The sequence below is a fragment of the Arvicanthis niloticus genome, chromosome 1, assembly GCF_011762505.2.
Source record: "Arvicanthis niloticus isolate mArvNil1 chromosome 1, mArvNil1.pat.X, whole genome shotgun sequence".
NCBI classification, from domain to species: domain Eukaryota; kingdom Metazoa; phylum Chordata; class Mammalia; order Rodentia; family Muridae; genus Arvicanthis; species Arvicanthis niloticus.
This window is the reverse complement of record NC_047658.1, coordinates 131540943-131561156: the sequence shown is the minus strand read 5'-3', so window position 1 is coordinate 131561156 and position 20214 is coordinate 131540943. Positions and strand designations below refer to the sequence as shown.

Sequence of the window (20214 nt, the reverse complement as noted above, 5' to 3'; positions counted from 1 at the left end):
AGCTTCAGTTCTGGTGTTAGTGTGAGTCTTCATGCACATCACCATGGCAGACGGTCTCAGAGGACGCTTATCTGATGACTGGTTCCTAAGGGGTCACCATCTGTTCCCCATTGTGACAAAGCACCAGCTTAAGTCAGTTACTCTGATGGGCTTAGATAGGTTGTTGAGGCAGTTCCACATTGAGCCATGGCGGTGGAAATGTGTCTGGGAGATTCTGTTCTACAGTAAAGCTACAGGGAAGATTTCAGGTTACTTAGGTGGGGTGCAAGCCCATGAGGACTGTGAAACTCCTCTAGCTAGGACTGTCAGTGCCTATGACGATGGGCTGTTAGGATCTGCAAAGGACAGATGAGACTCCCTCTCCTCTGGCTGTGTTTCTCTTACTGTATTGTCTCAGGTTTTTGAACCCCAACGACTCACTTAGCTCAGAACACAGCTACACACTCTTGACTTGCAGTTCTTGTTTGTGGGAAAAAAAAGTGAATCCTGAGCATCTATTTCTCTCCATCTTAAGAAAATCCATTCTCCAGGTCTCTAACAAGGAAACAGATTTGGAAACTATCCAGAGATTGAGTGTTTCACAAACTTAATTGCTGATGGAGATCAATTAGTAGCAAGTACTCAGCATGACTAGAGTTTCGGAGAGTGCAGCTGAAGAGAAGATGTTTCATAATGCTTCCATAGAGCAATTTTCAAGCCCCCTTCAGGCTACCACACACAACAGATTCTCCTGGAGCCTGTCAATACAGACTCTTTGTATCACCTTATTGTCCAAGCTTCTGTCTTGAGAAGTCTGGGGTTAAGCTGGAGAGCTTGCATGTTTATCGGGCTTCTACACAATGCTGGTCTGCTGGTCCCTGGACCACACATTGAGACTCACAGTTCTAATGCATTCCTGGTTGCTGCTGCTACTGTTGTTGTTGTTGTTGTTGTTGTTGTTGGTGGTGGTGGTGGTGGTGTGTGTGTGTGTGTGTGTGTGTACGTGCATATTTCCTGCAAGGACAGTAGTTCTTCTAAGATATAGTGACAAAGGTCCACAGGTGGGGAAAGCAACAGCAGATGAGTTTGAATTCTTTTGCTGCTGTATAGACTTGCTGTATTCCTGTATCTTGGTAGATGGAACGGGGTTTTGTTGTCAGATCTCTCTGTTTGCCGTACTGTAGCATCAGGCATGCAGCCTTTCTGGTTCATTTGTTGGAGTGCCAGTTTCTCAAGGTTTAATACTGGATGTTGGTTAAATTTTACTTCTAAAGTGCCTATCACAAAAATCTCCATAGAAACAGCTTTTAAAACCAAAGTCTCATATATACATGTATGTGTTTGTGTATGTGTGAGAGAATGCCTGGTCAAAAACAAATCTAAATTCTCTTTCCACTTGGCAAATAAATCTGGACACTTGTGTTGTTAAAGAAAACATAACTGCCAGACAGTGGTGGTTCATATCTTTAATCTCAGCACTCAGAGGAGGTGGATCTCTGTGGGTTTGAGGCAAGCCTGGTCTGCAAAACAAGTTAAACAGCCAGGGCTATACAGAGAAACCTTATCTTGAAAAAAAAAAAAGAAAAAGAAAAAGAAAAGAAACCTTGTCTTGAAAAGAAAAGGAAAGAAGTAACTTTCGAAATTCCAAGTGTAAATCTAACCCTGGCCCAAAGCTGTGGGATGGATGTGGCCCAGTGGGCAGCAATGTTCAGTAAAGTGGAAGCTTTGGCTTCAAGCTGGCATCTGCTGGGTAAATCACAAAACCAGAAAGTCTTCATCTGTCTGGCCGTGCAAAGCATAGAAGCAAAGGAAAGAGAGGAACAAAATGGGGGTTCCCATAGGGAGTGAGAGAGAAGATAAGACCAGAAGATCAGGGAAGAAACCAGCCTGCTTTAATTGAGTGGAAGAGCTAGAGATTACCATTGGCTTGTCATCATGGACTGCACGGCAGACTGGAAAAGGAATGCCTAGCGTTGCTTTACTTTTTCCTCTCCTGGGTACACACTGAAGTCTGTGGCCCTGCTGTACTCTGTCTACTGTGCTGAAGTGACCTAGAAGTTGTTCTTGAAAGGCCAGAAGTGCCCAGTCTCTCAGAGCGTGATGTCTCAGAGCATGGTCTGGAGCCCACTGGACTGCTGGGGACACACCCATCCTTGACCTGCTATAAGGTCTGAGCCAGCTCCCAACACAGCTGCCTTCTAGGTGAGATGAACAACACAGCCGTCTCTGCTTACAATGGGAAAAGGCTTCAGGCTGTGTGCGGTGTCATTCTTAGAAGCATTTACATGGATATAAAAGGACCATGGAGCAGAAAATATTTATTGACAGGCAGCAGTTCCTTCAAGTGCACAGAAGCACACAGTAAAATGATACTTATATGCTGTAAGTGAAATGTAACCATTTAATTTTACTACTTTATAATGAATTCCACACACTACCTCAATTTACTTGTAAAAGATAAATACATGGTTTTCAAATACCCACTCTGCTCTGGGTAGGTTTAAAACAGACTTATGATCAGTTGGCCACTTGTTTGTTTTGAAAGTACCATCTAATTTGAGGTTTAACTGCGCTGTGAGGTTTGGGGGTGCTGGTCACTTCTTAGGAAGTAAAGGGTCTGATTTTCATGAGAGAGTTGGACTTACAGGTAAAACCACACTGTTGGCTCCCACTGAGGAGGCAAAAAAGCAGCTCAGGGTATAGCTGGTGCCAGGGGAGCTGGTGAAGGGAGGCTGCTGCTCACTGTGTGGGCTGCTTTCTGTCCGGAAGATGCTGTGCCTGCCACCCCTACCCACTCTGAATACCACCTGAGCCCTCCTTAAGTGCCGTAAGAGGAGTGGAAAGACACAGGTGCTCATATGTTGGAGTGAAAAACTGTCAGGAGATGAATAAACAAGGGGCCTCAACTAAAGCCTGAACCCCAAAATACAGCTGGATTTGGGGGACTTGATAGGTAGAACCAATGAGAAATTAACCTCAAGGCAACTCTCAGTTTTCTGGTCCAGGCAGTCTCCAGTAACCCTTAAAGTCAAACTGTTGCTTTCTTCTGGAAAGACCACCTAAGTGGCCCTGGTCATGGGACTTGGTATTCTGACACAATTATCATGTGTGGCTCTTTGTTCTGGATGGTTTCGGACTGTGGGGCATACTTGGTTTTGGCCCAAAGGCCATGTGTTAGTGTTAGTGTGACAGCCAGAGCTGTCTCTACGCATTCCTAGTTACTTCCTGCCTGTCAGGAAGTCATCAGGAGAGCTATGACAGGTCATGGTGGCCTGTTTAGTCATTGGGAGGCTCATGGCACCATTCATCGGAGGGATTTTGTGTTACATGTGGTGTTTGCAGGAGTCTGGACTGAGACTCCATTTGAAAACTAGCTTGTTTTTCTTAAGAGATTTATGCATTATGTTAGAAGCCTTGATGGGAGGTGTTAAATTAAGATGAGGAAGGCCATGGGGAAACTTTCTGGCATTAGTGTGTCTCTGGGGTGAGGCAAACAAAAGGAAGTCGACAACTGCTGTGACTTGGATCTAGAATGTTCTTCCAAAGGTTCACGTGTAAAGGTTTGGTAACCAGCCTGTGCTACTCTGGGAGGTGGTGGAACCTTTAGGAGATGGGGTCTTATGGAAGAGAGTTAGGTTATTGGGGGCATACCCTTGAAGGGGTTATCTGGGCCATGACTCCTTCCTTTCTCCTTGTTTCCTGTCTACTATGAAGTGGGCAGCCTGCTCTTTCTTACCATGTACTTCTAATGTTGTACTAACCACCACTGGCCCAAAGCAACACAGCCAAGTAAGTGCTTGTGAGCTGACACTTGTGGAGGTGTGAGCCAAAACAGACACTTCGTCCTTTGATTATCTTAGGTCTTTGTCTGAGTGGTGGAAAGCTGACTAAGGCACTAAGCCCAGAAAGCCCGAGGGTCAAACTGCTACTTTGCTTTCCTGGTGCTGCCCTGTTGGGTGGGAGTCTGGGGCAAGAGTAGCAGGAGTTTCTCTTAGAACCTATCTTCCCGCTTTCCATCATCCTGGAAGAGGCTCACTTTAAGATAAGGCATGTATATTATGGAGGGGGCCTCAAGGCACAGACAAGGCTTGTGTGTCACAGATGAAGTAGTTGAATGGACCCTGACACATGGAATAACTGTTAAGCCAGACTCAACACTAAGGTTGCTATCAGTGCAGTGACCTTTGAGGGAGCTATAAATCATTACCTGGGTCACACGTCCTAATTCCTAACATATCAATGGTAACTTCAAGTCACAGCTTACCACATCTTCCATGGGTAGTTAAGGAAAGGATGGCTCTGAGCTGGGGAGAGAAGTATTTGCTTTACAAGTGAGGTTGTCACAAGAGCAACTGACACTCGGAGGCTGGAGGCTGCATCAGGCTGAAGGTTGCATCAGTAGGTGCAGTGGAAAGCTACTTAATGAGGAAGCAATGAGAGGGGTGAGGGAACAACACCACAGAGCATCCTGGGGAGCGAGGAGTGACTGGGCAGCTGCAGACTTAAGATGGTTAATCTTGCTTGTTTATTTAATCTAGGGACTGCACTTGTGATGGAGCCCGGGCACTTTCCTGTCTTAGCCTCCTGAGCACAGGAATGGCAGGTGTATGCCAGCACCAGCTGTAATGGTTAGTCCTAGTCCTGACTGATGTGGGTAGAAGCTAATAGATTAGCCTTTCAGCATAGACAAGCACTCTTGTGGCCTGTCTGCTTTCTGGCTGCCAAGGGGCAAGCAGCTTCTTCCCACCTTCCTGCCAAGGCTCTCTTCTCCACCCCAGCCCAGAAACAACACTTAGCTGACAACGGGCTCTGCAGCTGTGAACTGAAACCAATCCTTCCTCCCAAGCACTTGTCATGGCTGATTACAAAGGAACAGAAAATTGGTGCCAGGGGAGGAGCTATCTTCATGACCTGATTACAAGGCCCAGAAGCCTTCTCAAGCAGTTTGTGGGAAGAGTCTGGAGATGCGTGTCAGCATCCCCAGAATTCTCTCCTCAGGGCTTAAGGGGTACTGATGGCAGGAGCTCGGATAATACTCCCTGGAAAGTAAAAAATGTTCATGGGGTTTCAAATGGAAATAAGGAATTTATTTGGAACTGACTAGCGGTCATTTGTGTTAGATTTTGTCCAGATGCCAAGACTTTATGCTAGGTTCTATTTAAATCTGGCAGAGGGAATTTTAAGACAGTCGCCCTTCAGGCTGTTGCATGGACACGGCTGTCGCTCTGGGTCAGGTTTATAGTTAGAATGGGGAGTAGAGGCAGGGTGGAAAGACATAAAAACTTTGCAGTTTGGTTTAGAGTCCATGAAGAGTTTGAGTTATGGAAGGCATGGTTTCTAAAACACAAGCCCCCAGCAGGAGAGAAGTACTTTGTTGTAAGTACAAGATGTCTTGAAGGCACCTCAGGAATCAGCAAGATCTTATTCATTGTAGGTTCAGTGATGTGAGGATGTAAATTGACTCAAAAGACTTTCCCAGGAAAGAGAAGGCTGCTGGGATGCTCTGAGTACATACAGATGCCTAGGAAGTTGTTACCATGGAAATCTTTTGGCTGTGCTCAGCTGCCCAGACTTTCAGAGGCTCCTGCAGCCACGGCCCAAGGAGGTCCAGCTACTGCTTGGGCTGGTGCCAGATACTGGTGCTGTCCATGTGATACTGGTTTGTGGGGAGCCCTCAAGGTATGGGAAAAGGGTGAAGACAGATGAAATGGAGAGGCCAGTAAAGCAGATGCAAGAACTGGAAGTATGAGCCACTGAAGCTCCAGCCCTCAGAGGCGAACCTCGTGGGCTATCATTGGCCAGGCTGCAGGGGACCTGGCCTTTGAAGCTCACGTTATGCCACCACATTCCTCCAGGTGTTGGACAGAAGGCTACAGGGTTTTGTTAGCTGCTGGGTTTGGGCCTACTCTTCCCTTTTGGAATGCCAAATGTTTATCCCGAGTCATTACACGCCGCAAGTGTTTAACTTGCTTTTCACAGGGGCTCACGGGTGAGTTTGTCTATTGTACCAGGGGAGATGTGGAAGAGCTAATATCCTCATTGTTTTCTTCACTTGGAGATTAGTTATGGCTTGAACAGGTATGTTTAAAATGTTAGCTTGAGAAGAGATGAGCTTATGATGGTTATTCTTGTCTACTTGATTCTTGATTGGTCTGAGAGCAAGTAGTCAAGAAAATATACAGCTGGGTGCTGGGGAGGGTGTTTGAAGGAAGGATTAGCATATGGCTCTTCTGTTTGTTTCAGTGAGGTGAGCAATGTGCCTCCCCATGTTCTTCTGCCTCACACCCAAACACCCCTGGGCTAAGGCCTCTGAAACCATGAGCTACAGTAAAGCTTGCTTCCTTTCAGATGGCTTCTCTCAGGTGCCTACCTCCTTCCCTCCTAACCTCTAGGGCACTCCTGTGGCATTCCACATCTGACATCCTCTCTTCCTGACACTTGGTGCCTCTATTGGCTGGTTTATTTCCCCTGAGCTGTTGTGGTTAGGGGTAAGGGACTCACTTTCTCCACTGTTACCCTCCCCCATCATCCTACAAAAGACAGGATCCTCTTTTCTCCTCAGATAAAGGCCTCCAGCTGCCTTCTCTTACCCTTTTCTACTCTATATCACATAGATGTTTCCACATCAGCACCCGGCTCTATGGCACCAGAGAAGAGGGGCAGAGAAGATTTAGTCTTAACTAGTTAAAACCAGGAAAAAAAAAAATGAACCGGTGAATCCTACCCTTTCACCTTGCTGGTTTTCTGAGTGTGTTTCTCCTGCTGACAGCACTGCGACTTTTGAATAGCATGAGTGCACAGCCAGCACCCCCGCGACCCTGGTGTGTCTGTAACTCTAGGTGGCATTATGGTGGAGACTCTGGAGTTCTGCATTTACAGAAGGATTCTGAGTAGCCCAGTCTCCTTGTGAATTATTGAGACTAGATGAAATTGGTTCTCCATGTATCCAACTGGCTTTCTCCTTTAGGTCTTGATAAAACTAATTTAAATGGATTGTAACTGTGTTCAAACTAGTCTGTACTAGGATTTGCCTGACTTCTTCAGACTACCCAAGTAAGATTTAATCAAATAGTTCATCTTAATGGAATTGAGACAGTTTGAACAGAACCTAACAGAGGACTGCTCCAATCAATGGTCCCTAGTTGTCAGTGGAAAGCCAGTGGTGGAACTTAGACTCATATAGAGCGAAGTCCATGGCCATATGATTTACTCTCAAGAGCAACCTGAATAGGGTTTATATGTAAAGACCTGGGCTTTTAGTTAGGCAGGACTAAGCCCTGCTTGCACCATCTTAGTCCACTCTCTAAGAGCTGTGGGTTGATGTTGCCTGCTCAGGTGCCTCCAGCCACCCCACCACCTCAGACCACGCAGCCCCCCTCACCTTGATCCGGCTGACTGCTTCCTGGGCCTGCATCATGCGCACATTTTTGGAGGGAGTTTTGTCTGAGAGTAGCTGAGTGGAACCAAGGTAATTGGCAGCAAAAATAATTCCATCGATCAAGTCTTCAGGGTCGCAAGGTCCAGGAACTGTAACACACAGAGCCACAGTAGTGAATGATGTCATGGGGGGAGGCTACCACATGCCAACCCCCATGTTACATATGTGGTCTGCCTGCTAGTCTAAGGCATCCTAGAATCGATCATTTACTAGGAGAAATGATGTATTTATTTAAATATGAATCAGAGTCCAACAGTAAAAATGTCTCTTAGTCAGGCCTGTAATCCTGGTTGCTTGGGAGGCTGAGACAGTCTATTCAAAGTTTGCCTGTTAGGCACTTGCCTGTCATGTGTGAGGCCTTAGGTCAGACAATTCCTCACTCCCCCAACATAGTACTGGGGATTGGAGGATAAGCTCTCTGGCAACAAGGGCCATGTCATACTCATCTTGGACTTTCATGCCTGTCACATGTGTCTATAAACTGTGTGTTTGCTTAGGTGAATGGCTTAGAGGAACAGAAAGCTGTAATAATGGAAACCACCATTTCCTGACACTTCCTACTTCCTTTTTATCCACTCAAAAATTTCCCCTCTCTTTGGTCTCTGATGGAGGAATCACATTTCATACATGAAGAAAATGGGGTAGTTCTTTCCTATAATGGCATCAGACTCCAACATTGTAAGTTGATAACATCACCACAGAGTCATGGTCCCATGCTGCCAAAATTGCTGATAGACCGTGATGCTCCTGGCTTCACGTAGAGAGCAATCCCAAGGAAAATTATATTTTTTTCTGTTCTCACTCCCCAGTCTACTAAATCAAATTTCTGTTTTAAATAGAGGGGCATCTGATTTGAATAACAATCACCTATGATCCACAGCCCAAATTAAAGCATGGCAGCAACTATTATGTATAACAGGTTCACTAAAGAGAGACATTTTAAGTACAAGTAAAACATGTACTTTCTTTGACTTGAATGATAATTCTGAGGAGACTAAGATATAACCCACTGTGAAGCCTCAGGTTCTAAAAATGAAATAACTTGAAGTGGAAACAATTTACTTTCCTTCTTCTAGGCCTAGTCTGAAGTGATTTTTATTTTCATTTTTAATGGTCAAGCTCACCTTGAGTTGCTCCCATGAAAAACTTAACTTACTCACTTTGTTTTTTAATTTTGAGACAGGGTTTCTCTCTGTAGCTCTGGCTGTCCTGAAAATCACTCTGTAGACCAGACTGGTCTTGAACTGACAGAGATCTGCCTGCCTCTGCCTCCTGGGTGCTGGGATTAAAGGCGTGCACTACCACTGCCCAGTATCTTATTCATTTTCCAACAACTATGACTGTGGTCAAAACATAGACATGGAAAGTTCATCAGAACTTTCATGACATACCTGGGGCACAGCTTTACTACTTCCTTGCCCCTACCCTCTACCCCTGATCTGTGACAAGAACAAAGGATTCACGCTTACTATACTTTTAGTCTAAGATACTCAGGGCTAGCAGGTTTGTGGTCTTTCCCTCTATGTTGTTTTACATTCAGTGCCTACAGCTGCTAAAAGATTCATGAGTGACCCTAGTACTCAATATTTTTCTCTTCAGTTCTTACCTTCGACGTAGGTTGGGAATGAAGCCAAGCTTTTCCTTGACTGTAATTAAGACAAAGAAGTTTCAAAGGGGGCAGAGCATGATTAAATATACATTGCACAAGTGTCCATGCAACATAAAAAAGAAATACATCACTGGAGGCATTTGTTAACCAGTTATCGACCAGTTCTCATTAGAGAGAATCAAGAGTGGAGACATACATGCATTTACTACTAAGGTTACCTAAGCCCCAGGATAGCTGGCTGCAGTTTGAAAGTGATCAAAATACCCTACAGTTCAGAGGTGTTTACCAGCTTTAAAAATGTATAATCAGTAATAAAGTATTTTACATTTTAAGAATGTACTCAGTGTGGAAAACCATTCAGTACTAAATGCGGCAATAACATGACTGTATGCTCTGAATGTTAGGATTCCCTGGCGTGGTTTCTTTAGGTCCCTGACACAAAGGTAGCTGCTGAAAGAAAGATAAACTCTTACACATTTTTATCTCCCACTGGTTCATTTAGGTTGAAAGTTTCCATTCTGTAAACCAAGAATTTGTGTTTCTTTAGAATAAGAATGAGAATAAGAATGAGAATAAGAATGAGAGGGCAGGTGTAAAACACTATCGGTTCTTGAATTTCAAGTGTCAGCTCTTATCAGAGGTCAGCCTTAACAGTTCTGCTGGATGGGATGAGCTAGACACCTAGAACCTGGCTCCAGTGGAAGTTTAAATGCCAGCATGACAAGGGGCAAAGCTCGCCATAGGTGCCATTGGAGGCATACGTGCCAGAAACGGCTCCGCATGAAAGAAGAGCAGGGAACTAACTCATTTCTGTGTCAAATAGCAGCAGAGCCTGTAGCTGAAAGGTGTAAGCATCCGAGGACAGCTCATGTTCAAAAGGAAGCACCAAAGATGGGCAAAAAGTAGGGCTCGCATGGCTTAGATGCTCACTTCTGAAGATTTACCATGGGGGCACACGATCATTCCGACATACGCTTTTTGGAGACGGACATCTCTTCAGTACACTGATGCGTTATGTTAGATGATGGCATGTTTGGGGGTACCTGATGGGTTAGATGAGCCGGCTGCGAGTGAGGACTAGGGTGTCACTCTTAGCCTGCAGAGAACTCTAACACGGCATGCTAATTGTTTTATGTGGAAAATTGGAGCATCTCATCATTCAGGACAATGACAGGAATTCTACACTAATTGTGTGGCAGACCACATAGGGCAACTTTGGGCAGTCCCCTGCAAATGTGCTCACTGGGATGAAATAGTACCTTGCACCAAAGAAATTGTGTCTCTTGGGAATCAAGGACCAAAGCTCCTAGCTGCTAGTGCATTTGTGAAAAACTGCACAGTATATGAGGCAAGGTATATGGCTAGGAGACCTCATGCTATGCAGAAGCAGCTAAGTCCTTCACAGGGGTCAAAGGCTTCATGTCCCATCCATCTCGCTACTCTTGTTCTTAATGTTCTAGGGTAATGAGAAGTCACTTCACTTCATCCAAACAGCTTAGTCTCTAGGTATCTTTAAAAAGCTGGTTTGGTTTTCTTGGGCTACTAGGACACTTCTCTGAATGCTAAAGCCTGTTTTAGCAGACGCTACAGAAGAATTACTTTAGAGAGACGTTGGTAGGTGACTGGTGCATTCACATTCACTCACGCTCCATTTGTTAGCTCACAATCAATTTCATTTCTGGGGTAATACTTAAAAGACAGCTTTGTAAAATGAAAGGATCTCTATTGCATACAATGAATATTTCCACCATTATTTCTAAAGATATGCAGAACCATGGGCCAAGCCTTGTGGGAACTGGGAGACTAACCCATCTATCTTGCTTGCTACAGCCGATGCATAATTGAAAGCTTAATATTCAGATGTGCCTTCTCATATGTGGAGTGAGATGAACATCAGAAAGCATTAATAAAGATGCATTTAATACATGAAAAGTTAGGCTGGATGTGATGGGGAGCACCTGTAATTCCAGCACTGGACAGGAAGAGGACAACCTGGGGTACATAGCAACATAACCTTTTTCAGATAAAACAAAAACAACAGATGAAATTAAAGCTGAGACTTCAAGGTTTTTCAGGAGGCACATGAACTCTGTTTAGAGCCCTACAGGACTTCTAGATTCAAATCATGGCTGAGCAGTGTAGTCTCAGCTGTGGTATCCAAGTTCTAAATTTCAGAACTCACACATGAGGACAGAACCATTACAAGGCTCCTAAGAGATACAGCCTATGACTTGCTCAGCCTGGTGCCCGGAATACTGAAAACGACTGATAACTTATAACCTTCATTAGAGTTCCTGGCCCTGCAGCAGTTACTTCTTCCCTCCTACACATCCATGCGCTGTGAATAGAGTATCAAGTAATGGCAAAAGGGGCAGGCACAAACCAGGACCCTGCCACCCAGGATCCAGAGGCAGAGTCTGAATAGACCAGGGGACAAAACATATTTCTAGCCTAAATGTTAGTATCACCGGAAGAAAACTTTGATAAAAACTATAGCCCTCTCCCACCAGTTGCACACATTAAACAATCTGTTACTCAGGTTAAAATAATGCTTTGATTTTCCTAGTTGATTCAACATAAACTTGTTAGCACAGTGAGGGAACGTGAGATGTACCTCTTTGCCACATCTCAGGGCTGATGAAGGGGCATCTGCAGCTGGATTGGCATGTATCCACATAGTCATGGTGTAGGGAAATAGCCACCTAGTATGGATCCCCACTGAGGAGTAACCATCACCTTGGGGTAGGAGAACACTGGGTCCTAACAGAGGCAGTGGCTCTATTCAGGGAAAAACACCTGCCCCTTTCGAGCCCAGAAATCTTAGTGGCATCTATCGCTTTAGAACTCTGTCTGGGTTCAGTATATCCCCTGTCAGTAGGGCAACTTGTCCTCAGGGGACACCCTAGAGCCTCCTGGTTGAGTAGCCCCTAGCCTATGAGTAAAATGTGAATTTAAGTTCCCCAGTCCTACTGGCCATGTTTCAAGGGCTCTCTGGGCACCATAGGCTAGTGAATATCCCTGACAATAAAGAAGTAGATCGTTCCTTCATCACAGAATGTTCTTTTGGAAAAGATGCTGGTAGATAGTTTTGAGGTTCAATGTCCAGTGGTAGAACTTCTTGTGATACAAAAGTTCTGTAACCAGCTGCAGACGGCACTAAACACAAACACAAGCAGTGCACCCAAGAATGTGAATTCTTATATTCAATGCTGTGGCCCATGACTACTGAACTGGACAAATCAACCGTGGCTTTTGTTGATACTTCTCCTCAGGGTGGTTTCTGTCAGGGTGGGCAGAGGTGAAAACAATAAAGCATTATGTGGGTGGAGCAAACCAGGCATGAGACCTGAAGATGGTGCCTTACCTCTTTATTTGTGGGGGTTTCCGTGGGGTCGCCGGGATGAAGGGGTATGCTTGATGACTCGGCACCCAGGGGTGAGGAACTGCCAGGAGACGGAGACTAGAAAACAGCAAGAGGGACAGGCAGCAGTGAGGATCCGAGCTGTGGCACCAAGTCACACAGGGCAGAACTGCCCCGAGAGGACTGCAGTGGGGAAAAGCCTTTTTGGAAAGAAAAATTGCCGACTGCATTTGAGCAGGCCTAACCATGCAAACTTTCAACTCCATCTCTTCAAAGAAGTTTTACAGCTTCGAGACTTTTTCTTCCCTCAGGCTAATATTTTAAAGAAAATACAGACTTACAATAGGCATCAAACCTAAAGCCTTATGGATATTATACGATATGTTATTTTTTTTCTTAGTGAAACTTAGATACTTAGAATACAAATGTTTGAATGTCACCTGCCCAAAATGACTTGAACGGAAAACTGAAAACTGAAATTACCCATTGCGTTTTTCTTGTCTGCTCACAAGTCTACCTGTTGTCTCTCTTAATTCGTGAGCCTCTGATAGTTCAACATTCATACCACACCGTTTGGACCCTGTCAGCGTGGTTTAGAAACCCTCTGTCAAATGTCAGGCTTGAAAACAAGGCTTAGATAAACAGGTCTGGTAGCATGGTCCCGTGTTGATGTGGCCATGCCTCTGTAGGTGGGCATAGGCAGGTACAAGCCGTGAACACGGAACTCGGATTTGCACATAGAACACAGCTAGTACCCGGTTAAGTATGCACTGAATGAATGATCAAAAAAGCAAGCATCAGGACAAATACAAGCCTGGAAACACACCCCATCCGATTCCAGAAAGTTCTGTGAGCTCCTGGAATGTTGGGAGATGAGGGGGATGTTTGGGTGGGCCTCAGAGATGGTTACCAATTCCATAGTGGGGGGAGCAAGGGTGTGGTGCTTCTTGGCCATGTGTGACATCTGAGAGCCCACAAATACCATGAGAAGAACTGTGCAGGGTGTGCTCTCCCAGGATGGGTGGAGAGTGGGAGCCAGAAAGGCAAATCCTGGGCAAACCAAAGTGCACATTTTGCAGCTGGCCCTTTAGGGGGAGTTAAGGCACAGAGAGGTCAGTAAGATATCTGTTCACAGGAAGAGTGAATGTTTCACAAACAGCTTAGTGGTGCTGGTGGCAGGGACTAGGGCATGCTACCAGACAAGAGAACTTCCCATGGGCACTATCTAAAATTGGGGGAAAACTTTTCCAGAAAGTCTGAATGACAAGAAATACAGGAACACCAAAAGATGACATCGTGCAATATACTATCCAGCTAAGAGGTTATGAGACCCCAGTCTAATACAGTACTTGATTCTCCGCAGGGAGATGAGGGCCTTATGAGTCCCTTACATGATGACACTGAGACATCTTGTCACCACAGTCAAGTCAGGAGGACAAGCATAGGGTGACAGCAGATATAAAGCAGCCTTGTATGCCTTTCAAAAGAAGCATGAAGAATTTTCCAGTCTGTGCCCAAGAGAGCTGCTGGGTGCTCACTGATTTAGCACTGTTTGACTGACTCAAAATTAAGGTGGGAAAGGATGAGAATTTAATGCCGCAAATCTCCCCAGTTTTTTTCACACTGAAAAAGCTTCTTTTGATATTTGTGGCTTGGTTCTTTTCCCCAAAGAATTTTTCTCTGTCCCAAAACCTTTACGGTGTGTGCTGAGTCAGGGGAGCTGCTGCAGTGGGGTTTTCTCCAACTGCTGACTTTCAGGGCCGTGGACATCTTCACAGGGAACTACCTGAGAGACAGCCCCGTGTTTCCCATTTCTTTATTTTCTACTCCAAACGTTCATTCTACAAATAGATTCCTTACCACCCTGTGGGCACCGAACTGTCCTTCTGTGGTATGGGAAGACAGACGGGCTATCTGGACAGTAGGCGGGTGTATGTGTGTGTGTGTGTGTGCGTGCATGAAAGACAGAATAAGCTAGGTATGGTTAGTGCTGGGTGGCCCCCAGGGAATGCTAGGGAAGAGGAGGACATGAGTCATTCCCCTAATAAAAGCTTTTATGGACTCACATTGACCTTCTCAGAGGCCCACGTTTCCCAGACACCTTTGGTCCATGCCCAAGCTCAGATGTTTACTCCACCCACAGCTTCCCTTCATTCCTTCCCTTCTCCTGCTACATTCAATGTTCAGTTCAGAAGCATGCCTCTCGTGAGGCTGAGACGCCAGCCACAGCTCATCTCTCCCTTGTGAAACATGCTGTAGTTTGTATTAAAACATGTTTATGTGTGTACCTAATCCCCAAAAGCTCTTAAGCAGCAGGAATCCTGTCCCCATTATCACACAAGAGTCCTAGGCTTAGGTCTTCCAAGTAGTTAGGTACTTAGCAAAGGGAGGCATGGGCAAGTGACTAGTTAGACTGCTTCCAACCTGCACTGAAAAGAGAAGTGAAGCAAGGTTGCCCACTGCCTCCTTGGGAGGATGTCTTTTACTGGTCAGTAATGAGTCCTCCTCTGATGTAGTGTCCCTCTGCTTCTCTGTGTAGAACATTCATTGCTCATCTTGAGCTCTCGAAATCGATTTTTCCTGTATGGACTATAACCTGGGCCCCAATGAAGTTCTTTTGACACACAGAGCTACAAATTTGCCACTTGCTGACCAAGGCAAGCATGCATGAGCACCTTCAAACGGACCCAGCTCTTACAAGGCTGAAACAAAGGTCTTCAAATGCCTGCTTCAGAACCTTCCTGGTGGGTATACTCTTAAAATAAATTAGGAAGTAAAAAGAAGTTAGATAATAGGTTTCACTTTCAAAGAACACATCGGAGGCAAACTTTGGCCAGTGACCTATAAGAGGACAAAGGAAGCATTATGGAGGCAGATTTGTGCTAGAGTCTCCTGGTATTCAACTCAGGCAAATGAGACCAAGAATAGGAAACAAATGGGATTTGATAATTCACAAAATGAATGCTGGGAAACTGGGTGTGTGTGCATAGATGCTTGTACCCATGTGTTCATCTTGTGGAGCCAAGGAAGGCCTAGGTCCAGGCCCAGTCTATGGTTCCACATCAGGCCTAGCATCTCCTACTCATAGCCTGAGAACCCTGGAGGGTTCCTTTATGGGGTGTGGGTGCAGAGGCAGCATTGTTGTTGTTGTTGCTGCTGCAGTCAGTGTCACAAGTGCTACCCCTGAGGGTATGCAGTCAGACAGTCCTGTCCTCCCCATGTCCCACACCACCAAAGCTATGGAAGCTGCCACTGCTGCCTCTGTGTATGCAAGGGTGAACTCTGTAGTCCCCAGACACATACTGTGTCATGACCCCTCATAACATAGACACTGCTGACATCAATCAAAGAAAAAAAAAAATCAAAGATTGCTTTAGAATCTACTATCGCCAAACTCAAAAGAACCCATCCAACTGATGTCTTTCTTACATTTCATCTAAACAAGTATCTTTTCCTATAAGATCTATTTATAAAATGGGAAGAAATAGAATTTTACATCAGATGTATAGACGCCATCAAGACACAAGAAACATGAAAGGGAACATGGTGCTTGCAAGGAAAAATACTATCCAGAAATATATCTGTGCAAACAAGACCTATAAAATGCCCCAAACCAGACAAACAAGTAACCACAACCACCACCACAAAAAACCCAGCAGTAACCCTAAGGAAAGCCAGCGAGGCATGGACAAGATTAATGGTACAGGAAATGAGAGAACTCAGGATGAGAATGAGGAATTCGTCAAGGACAAATGACAGAAAAGGAGAAAGCATGGGAGTAAAAACTTCAATCGGTGACATGAAAGATACACAGGAAGCTCCATATCAGGCAGAAGAAGACATTTCAGGGTTTGAGGACAGCTCCTCTCAGAAGTCACTCAGTCAGACAAAAAACTTAAAAACATCGAACACGAATGAGGAAGCTCTAGGAAACACATGGGAAACCACTGGATTAAAACACCTTTGCATCACAGGAACTGAATAAAGTAGGAAAGATGTTGAAAAATATTTTTCATGGAAAAATACCCCCAAAGCTTTCAAATCTTTAGAACACATGGACATCCAGATTCTGGAAGCTCAAAGGATAACAGATCCAACCAAAACAGACCTGCACCCAAGCATATTAGAGTCAAAATAACAAGTGTACACTACAAAAAACCTTAAAATAGCAAGAGAAGTGGACTGGAGAGATGGCTTAGTGGTGAAGGTCACTGACTGCTCTTCCTGAGGTCTTGAGTTCAATTCTCTGCAACTATAGGATGGCTCATAACCATTTGTAATGGGATCTGATACCCTCTTCTGGTGTGCCTGAAGACAGCTACAGTACACTCACATACATAAAACAAATACATCTTTAAAAAAATAGCAAGAGAAGAGTCTAGGTTGCTTCACAGAAACCTCACCACTGACTATAGGAGTATGGGATGATACATTCGAAATAATGGGAAAAGAAGCCCTTGCCCCAAGACCTAGACCCAGAAACATCACCCAGGTAATAACAGAGAGGACAGATCACCTGACAACCAGTGTTATGAGAAGTACTTAAGGGACCCTACTGTGAAAAAAAAAAAAGGGTAGTTACTGCCCTGATGACATCTGGGCACATACAAAACTTACCAGAGGAGAGATGCACCATACACAGACAGACTTAAACCTCGGCAGGACAGGAAGGTTTTATGATGTGAAGGGAACAAAATTAAAAAGCCAGCCATGTGCAATTAACAGAACAGAAGAGGCTCCTGCTTGTCAGAAGCAACCTTGAGTGTAAATGGATTATATTCACCAATCAACACGACTGGATGATGGGTTAAAAAGAAAAGACTGTATACTTATTAAAGTAAACTCACTTCTCCAGTAGAGAATCATGAGTCTAAAGGTGAAATCTTAGAAAATGATACAACACACACACACACACACACACACACACACACACACACGGAATACTTGACCAAACAGGAATAACTATAGTGATATTTAATAAAGCAGAATTTAAATGGAAAAAAATGGAGAAAGAGACAAAGAATATCATTCTGTGTTGATAAAAGGATCAGTTTACAGGAATGTAAAAGCTGTAAACATACACACCGAACACAGGATCAAATGAGAAGTTCTTCAGTAGATAAGGGAAATGTGGTATGTTTATACAGTGGGATATTACTGAGCCATAAAAAGAACATGATGGAACCGGAAATGGTTGTGTTACTATGTGTTCTTAACTCATTTGTGGAAATCAATGATGCCAATTTCAAAAAGAACAGAATGGATCTCCAGCCACTAGAGACTAAGAAGGACGTGGGAGAAAGGTGTCAGGAAGTTTTCAGTAGGAGTGAAGGAGTCACTGCTCTTCTGGAGTTGGGTAGGTGTGAGTCAACACAGACTATAATCCATAGACCAGGTATATGAGGTAACTATGGGCTAACAGTCCATAATACATACACAAGCTGTATGAGGTAGAGGTAACCATGGGTTAACAGGTGAGTATGAGGTCCCAACAATTAATAATTAATGGCTGAGGAGATGTATATGTGTATTACCCTAATTCAATTACTACATGACATATATATATATATATATATATATATATATATATATAATCACCATAATGTGACCCACAAAAATACACAAAATATGATACCCCAACAAAGTGTATAAATAATATACAAGAGTCATGTACTGATGATCCCAAGAAGATGGTGCCATTAAACAGAAGTCCTCACCTAACCATTCTCACGGACCCCTGCTTAGATGGGAAGGGCTATAAAGAACACTCCTCTGGGGAATTTTGTAAAATTAAAGAGCATTAAATTCTACTCCTTAAATTCTACTCTACACTTTTCACTTAAATTTCGAGTGAAAACAAAAAAGTGTTAAGTTTTGCTAGGTTGCTAGTTAGAAATGAGCAGACTCGGAGGTCATGGAAGAGAGGACTCCCCTCTCATGAGTATCAAGACTGCCCCTCTTAAAGATTTAAAACATCATAAGGAAGAAGAGAAGGACATAGTCCAGGCCACGGCAGCAAAGACTGCCTCCCTAAAACATGACAGGTTTATAGTTTTCTTAAATGTTTAAAAAATATTTTCTGTTATGTGGTAGTATTTTTAGTTAAAACAAAAGGGGGGGGCTTTTTTTTTTTAATTAAAATGTATGATGGTATATGTCTGTAATTCCAGCACACGCAAGGCAGAGGCAGGCCAGCTCTTTGTGAGTTCAGGGCCAGCTTGTTGTATACAGGAAGCTCCAGACCATCAAGGGCTACGTAGTAAGACCTTATCTCAAACAAAACAAAACAAGCAACAGCAAACACACAGGGGGTCTGAGCTGACTTACACCTGGCCCTGGGTGAGGATGTAAACTGTCTGAAAGATTACAGAGGCATATTCTTGTCCCTTCTCTTAGGAGTTAATCTAAATATGTCTGTTAATCACCTGGACAGGAAAATTCCCTCTAGAAAGGCTCCATGAAACTCTATGATACAAGGAACACCAGAAGGTAGGTAAGCTGGGAGGAGTGACTGTGTCCTAACGAGGTATCTCCTTACACAGCCTCTGGCAGCTGCTTATTGACTTTACTATTAAGCCTGGCCCATCTGAGTTCCATCCAAACTGTAACTGTCTTTTCCTTCTTCTAGCTCCTTTTTCTTGAGCCAAGACATAAGCTTTCCTGTCTTGACACTCCACGTGTTCTCTTTCTCCATCTGGAGATTCCCCCACACTCTGAATGAGGTAGCTGCTTGCAGGCCTACAACTGCTGACCTTGTTTGTCTTCTTGACCTCGAACTCAAAATGCATGTATTTTCCTCTTTCTCGTACCCATCTCCCTCTTCCTGGCAGCTACTGGGACCAGGAGCTCCAGTTTGCCTGACTTTTTTTCTCTTAAATTTCAATAAAATTGTCCTTGAGTTTCCTTACTAGCTCTTTAAAAAGCTATCTGTGAAATGAAGAAGCTGCAAACAGGACCCTATGTTCCCCACATATAAATGTGTCCCTACAGTCATACACTGGCAATCTAACCCCTAACTTCCCAGTGTTAAGGGCAAGATCTTTATGAGATGACCTGTTCTTTGAGCTGTTTCTTAGATAGGGGTTAACTATGAAAGGGGGGCCTCACAGTTAGCTTTAGCTGTCTGTAGGCTTCCATAGCCCAGTGTCATCTGACAGAGTATCAACTGGGGAACTGCCTCAATCAGATTGGCCTATCTTGTTTGCTGATTGATGCAAGAGGGCCCCTCCCACTTTGGATAGTACCAGCCCTGAAGAGGGGCTTCTAGGCTGTGTAAGAAAGCCAGCTGGACAGAAGTAAGCAGCATTCTTCTGTGTCTTCAGTTCCAGTTTCAGCCCTGACTTCCCTCAGTGATGGAGGAGGGACCCGGAAACATTTGATAAAACAGCCTCATTATTCCCCAAGTTATTTTGACCATGTTGTTTATCATAGCAACAGGAATCTAACCAAAATAGACAGGAGTTCAACCGCCTTTTCTTCCATGCATTCTTGCCTTCTGCATGCTATCAAATGGCACGCAGGCCCTTGGCAGGGAGGGTGCTAGACTCTAGGACTTAGCCTGCAGAACTGGGAAGCAAATAATCAATTCTTTATGAATACTCATTCTGCTTTTAGCACAAAAGTTTGAAATGCCCATAATTTAACAGATCCTTTCTGGTCATGCTGCCAAAGTCACATGTGAATGGAGAAGGCTATTTGAGTGTGGCTTTCCTTAAAAAAAAGGATCCACCTCTGAAGAACTGGCTGGGCTAATGCACACTGATGGGCAGCCAGTTGTCCGGGCGCCTACCCAGCACTCACCTAGTATGAGCAGTCTTTTACAATTCC

General features: G+C 44.3%; 1 protein-coding gene across 4 annotated transcripts in view; it reads right to left on the bottom strand.

Annotated features, from left to right (window-relative positions):
* Window positions 1-20214, bottom strand: part of Apba1 (amyloid beta precursor protein binding family A member 1) — a 200564-nt gene that overhangs the window by 25239 nt on the left and 155111 nt on the right. For all 4 annotated transcript variants that reach the window (XM_076918547.1, XM_076918545.1, XM_034504563.2 and 1 more), the window contains exons 3-5: window positions 12391-12486; window positions 9024-9063; window positions 7361-7506 (exon numbers count right to left, since the gene is read on the bottom strand). In XM_076918547.1, the coding sequence (XP_076774662.1) occupies window positions 7361-7506; window positions 9024-9063; window positions 12391-12486 (282 nt within the window). The remainder of the gene's footprint in view (window positions 1-7360; window positions 7507-9023; window positions 9064-12390; window positions 12487-20214) is intronic.